We start from the raw sequence: 5,338 nt of genomic DNA on the forward strand, positions 1-5,338 counted from the left end.
GTGAGAGAGTGAGTCAGTCTGTCTCTCTCTATATATATATATATATAGCTCTCGATCGAGCGAGCACGCTCACGCTCGAACTCACACACTCTCTCTCTCACACTCTCTCTCTCTCTCTCTCTCTCTCTCTCTCTCTCTCTATATCTATTTCTCTCTATCTATATATCTCTATATATATATATATATATATATATATATATATATATATATATATATATATATATATATATATATATATATATATATATATATATATATATATATATATATATATATATAAAGCAAAAGATAAAAAGCAAATGGAAAACATCATAACTAAACATGATTTACATAGACAGCTTGCTAAAGCAAAAATCTAGCCTCCCAAACCCATTATATATCTTCACCAAAATCACAAAGTTACAAGAAGTTAATTGGATCATTAGCGGAAAAAAAAATTAAAAGAATCATCAAATCATGTCCTTCGCACCTACTTTTTCCACATGGCATGCTCATTTTCTGCATGAACCAACCACATCATTCTAACAAAAAATACAAACAAACAATCTTCATGATGAGTTGTTGAAATTAACCAATCTTACCAAATTTCAAATCCAAAATTTTGACACACGCAAAATTTCTTAATCAACCAATATTGTTTCTTAACCAAACCTCCTAAGATTGATCAGCCCCACTAATCCAATTCATTTGACTGATTTGGAAAAACAAGAAGTATATTTTATATATTCAACAAAAATAAAATACGGGACTGCACTGAGTGCAATTTTGGGGGCACCATCAGTCTCACAAAAAGCAGTTTTCCTAAGTGGGCTACTTTTGGTAATCGAGAAAGTGATGAATTGCTTCTGAAAGCGAAAAGGAGTAAATAAAATAAATATATATAATAATTACTTGATAAAATAATCCCAAAAATTTCACATACGGACAGGAGAGAAAGTCCACAGATTCTACTCTCTGTTGTCCCAAAAATTTTACCTACGGCTCCGTTTGCTACAACTTATTAAATAGAATTTATAACAATAGAGTTTATAACATTAGAGTTTATACTAATAAAGTTTTTAAATAAAAAGTCATTGGGTGTTTGATTGTCAATAAAAAAAATACTTTTGAATCATTAAATTGTGTGATATTTTTTATATTATATATTTTTAGAAAAGCTCTATAACCTCTATTCCCAAAAGCTTAAATTTTGGGCTTTTGTTAGTAGAGATAAATTAGCTTATTTAAGCTAAAAAAACTCTACTAAAAAAATAATCAAATACCATAAAAATTTTTAAAAAGTACTTATACGATTAAATAAGCACTTATGGCTCTTAAATAAATCATACCAAACAGACACGTAAAAAAATAAAATAGATAGTTCACATTCTTTAATTTTAATAGGCATTTATTAGATATGATAATAATGATGCTTAAATGCTACAAGGAAGGTTAATTAAAGAAAGATATTATATTAGTAGTAATTAAAATGACTTAAAAGAATTTTGTACAAGAACAAGACATGCCTCCTACTTTTACTCCTTTCTCTGCTCGCAGATTGTGCAGCAATGGATTCTGAAAATCCAAGCTCATCAGGTACTCTTCTTGCAAGTTCTCTTCAACCCATTTTAGCAAACTGTAGTCTCTCAAATGCCCAGATGATGTTTTGTTTCTTATTTTTTTTTCCACTGGCATTCTTGTGAAAAGAACCTCATCGATGGTAAAATTAAGTGCTTTTATAACTGAAGAATAGTTTCTTTGACTTTTTTATTTTTTCGTCTACTTTGTGTTCAGGTTGATAGCTTGCTTTTATGATGAAAACAAGAGGACCTCATGGTTAGTCCTAACCGATCAAGATTCTTTCTTTTTCCTGTTTTTAAATCGAGTTTTGGAATGTAATCTTTGAATTGCTTCTGAAAAAATGATATGTTTTCTTCGAGGTTGAGGGTGTTGGCTGGTGTTGTGAGAGGAAGTGCTTGATATCTTTTTCAAGAACCTCAAGGGTTTAAGGACAAAGAATTGGGTTTTGCCTTCCATTTTGAAGATTGGAAATTAAGCTGGGATCGTTAATGGCTAGGATTCCTGAATTGAAATTTCTTTGGCTTGAGTATATAGAAACTTAACTGCATATGCTTTCAATTAAGAGAGCAATTTTTGTTGCTGTCTTTTGGGAAATTTGGTTCTACAGTTGAAAATCATAAACCCACTAGAATTTTGTTTCCCTAACCTTCATCAATGTCAGAAAAAGGCATCCTTCCTTCGAGGTTTCTTTTCTGCTTGATAACCATTTCTATGTTTCTTTTGATAATTTCTTCTTCATTCCTTCTTCAATTTAGCAGCACATCATTTATACCAAGATCAGTTTTCAAGCTCATTCTGCTGAACAGCACGTCCGTTTTCTTAAAAGCCAATGTTGAAAATGAACCAATGAAACTTCCTTTTATGTCTTCTAAGGATTCACAAACTGCCACAGGAACTTCATCGAATTCCAATTCTGGCAACAGAATGGCTGGTTCTTTTGGACGACAGAAAGGGAAAAAATGTGATCCAGGTCAGGTTCTCTTAAGAGTGTACATGTATGACTTGCCTCCTGAATTTCACTTTGGATTATTGGGGTGGAAGGGAAAGCCAAACCAGACCTGGCCTGATGTGAGCAAACAAAGTAGAATCTGGCCATATCCAGGTGGGTTGAACCTACAGCATAGTATTGAGTATTGGTTGACCCTCGATCTTCTATCATCAAATATAGCAAACATAGGCAGACCATGTACCACTATTAGAGTTATGAATTCGAGTCTAGCAGATGTAATATTCGTGCCATTCTTCTCATCTTTGAGTTACAATCGCTACTCCAAGCTCCGTGGAAAAGAAAAGATTAGTGTCAACAAGATGTTGCAAAGGAAATTGGTTCAGTTTCTGATGAATCAGGATGGATGGAAACGGTTGGGTGGGAAGGATCACTTAATAGTAGCCCACCATCCAAATAGCATGCTGGATGCAAGAAGGCAGTTGGGTTCTGCCATGTTTGTTCTTGCAGATTTTGGTAGATACCCTGTTGAAATAGCAAATGTTGAGAAGGATATTATCGCTCCTTACATGCATCTTGTGCGGACCATTCCTGGTGGTGAATCACCCCCATTTGATCAACGTCCTACATTAGCTTATTTTCAAGGAGCAATATATAGAAAAGATGTAAGTTCTTTGTTTACACTTTATTATGAATTACCCTTTTTCTTTTTTTTTTGATGTAGTACTCCGTTTTGACAGAAGTCCCCCTCATTTCATATGGATTTCTTCTGTGACATGTATGGAAATTAATCAACAGATGCATTTCTGTGCACGTGACTTGGTTGACACAATGTTCAAATGTTATGATATGATGCACATGTTATCCTGATTTGCTGATTAAACATTTCTAAAAGTGATTCACTCTCATACTGACAGCAGACATTTCACGTAGTTTTGTAATTTCAGATTTATGATGAATTAGTCAACGAATACTTTTCGTTATCATGATTTGATGATTGAACACTTTCGAAGATGATTTTCCTCATGCTACTGTGTTTCCTTAATTTTTCCTTCTAGATACTTAGAATCATGTACTTATGTGCAGCATATACTGAAATGCACACAAACTGAGGAATTCCCAGTGGGTTACCAAATCATGAAGAATCATAAATGCCTTCTTTTTTTCTTTTTCTTTTTTTAAATAAAAATATTCATGATCTCATTGAGACATATTCTACTAGATCAATGGTTAGCATAATCAAGTTGGTGCTAATTTGATGTAGAAGATTTTCCACCATGACCTATTTGAAAAAATACATAATATATCTTTCTTTAAACATTTTTGCACAGTGCAGTTGGATTGGACATTAGCTTGTTAATTTTCTGGTGCCCCCAACTTCAGAATATGTAATTGCCTTGACACATAGTATCCTGGGAAGTTTTGAATTACATTGTTCTCTGAGATGAAATCATTCCATTTGTCTCAATAGCGACTAGAGGCATAACTTCATTCAAGAATGGAATAATACAAATTCTCATTGAATGCAATAGAATCATGTTATATGTTATATGTTATAATTATATATTATATTACAGAAGTTATAATTATTATTGTTCTTTTTTCCTTTTTGGTTATCCGTTTGATGTGGTTAGCAGAATTCTGAATTTAGCACCCGGACCCTTAAACTAAAGCAATCCATTTTTTGCTTTTATACTTGAACTCACCTTTGGAGTAAACCTTGTGACCATACTTGCCAACTTATTAAAATACCTGTCCTGTCAACCAACATAGTTTCATGTTTCAATGTCTCTTCAGGGAGGAGTCATCCGGCAAGAACTCTATTACCTTCTAAAAGATGAAAAAGATGTACACTTTACATTTGGAAGTATTCAAGGAGATGGAGTGAAAAATGCTGGCCAGGGGATGGCTTCATCCAAATTTTGCCTTAACATTGCTGGTGATACTCCTTCCTCAAATCGCCTTTTTGATGCTATTGCAAGCCACTGTGTTCCTGTGATTATAAGTGATGAGATTGAGTTACCATTCGAAGATGTCCTAGACTACTCGGAGTTTTGTATCACTGTTCATTCACCTGATGCCATCAAGAAAGGATTTCTGCTTAATCTGCTTCGAGGAATCAAGCAAGAACAATGGACCAAGATGTGGGAAAGACTAAAGGAAGTTGTTCAACACTTTGAATATCAGTATCCATCCCAGCCTGGTGATGCGGTAGATATGATTTGGGAGGCAGTTTCACGCAAGGTGCCTTCAGTACGGTTTAAAATTCACAAGAGTAACAGATACATAAAATCTCATCATCTGGTAAATAGCAATTGAAATGAAGACACACATTTCTCGACTGACATCCTGCGTTTCATGATGTTGAACTAAAGAAGCATAGTTTTAGTGAAATCTGCTAGAGTTTTTGCTTTCTCATTTTTTTTTTTTCAACCATTGGTAGTTTTAGCTTAGTTTTCTTTAGAGAATATTCAATTGTCTGCAGTACATTTTCTAATTGCGATTTCAGTCATGAAAGGACCTATAGTTGGCAGCCAATTCTTTTTTTCCTTTCACATTGTGCAGACTAAAACATACACCTAACACAAAATTTCAAATTTATTATCATTCAAAGAAAACTACCTCTATCCTCCAAGAAACGTCTAAATATTTATCTTAGCTTTGAGTAAGCACAAATACAATTAAACATGAAAGAATAAGTCAAGATGAAATGTTTTATCTGAGTAAACAACATTTAGCTTATAACATGCTAACCAGTAGTGCTTTTACATATATTTATTTGTGATTTAAGTTGTTTCTGCATATGCCTTCTGCTTGTAGATGTTTTGAGGG

The 5,338-nt window shown here is 33.5% G+C and overlaps 1 protein-coding gene across 1 annotated transcript; it reads left to right on the forward strand.

The window, feature by feature from the left end:
• The first annotated feature begins 1,477 nt into the window (after positions 1 to 1,477).
• LOC18048629 (probable arabinosyltransferase ARAD1) lies at positions 1,478 to 5,070 on the forward strand. Its single transcript, XM_024189429.1, has 4 exons — positions 1,478 to 1,575; positions 1,774 to 1,815; positions 1,920 to 3,171; positions 4,304 to 5,070. The coding sequence occupies exons 3-4, from the start codon at positions 2,215 to 2,217 to the stop codon at positions 4,823 to 4,825; spliced, it is 1,479 nt and encodes a 492-aa protein (XP_024045197.1). The 5' UTR covers positions 1,478 to 1,575; positions 1,774 to 1,815; positions 1,920 to 2,214; the 3' UTR covers positions 4,826 to 5,070.
• The last annotated feature ends 268 nt before the right edge of the window (positions 5,071 to 5,338 follow it).

The sequence above is a fragment of the Citrus clementina genome, unplaced genomic scaffold (assembly GCF_000493195.1).
Source record: "Citrus clementina cultivar Clemenules unplaced genomic scaffold, Citrus_clementina_v1.0 scaffold_3, whole genome shotgun sequence".
NCBI classification, from domain to species: domain Eukaryota; kingdom Viridiplantae; phylum Streptophyta; class Magnoliopsida; order Sapindales; family Rutaceae; genus Citrus; species Citrus x clementina.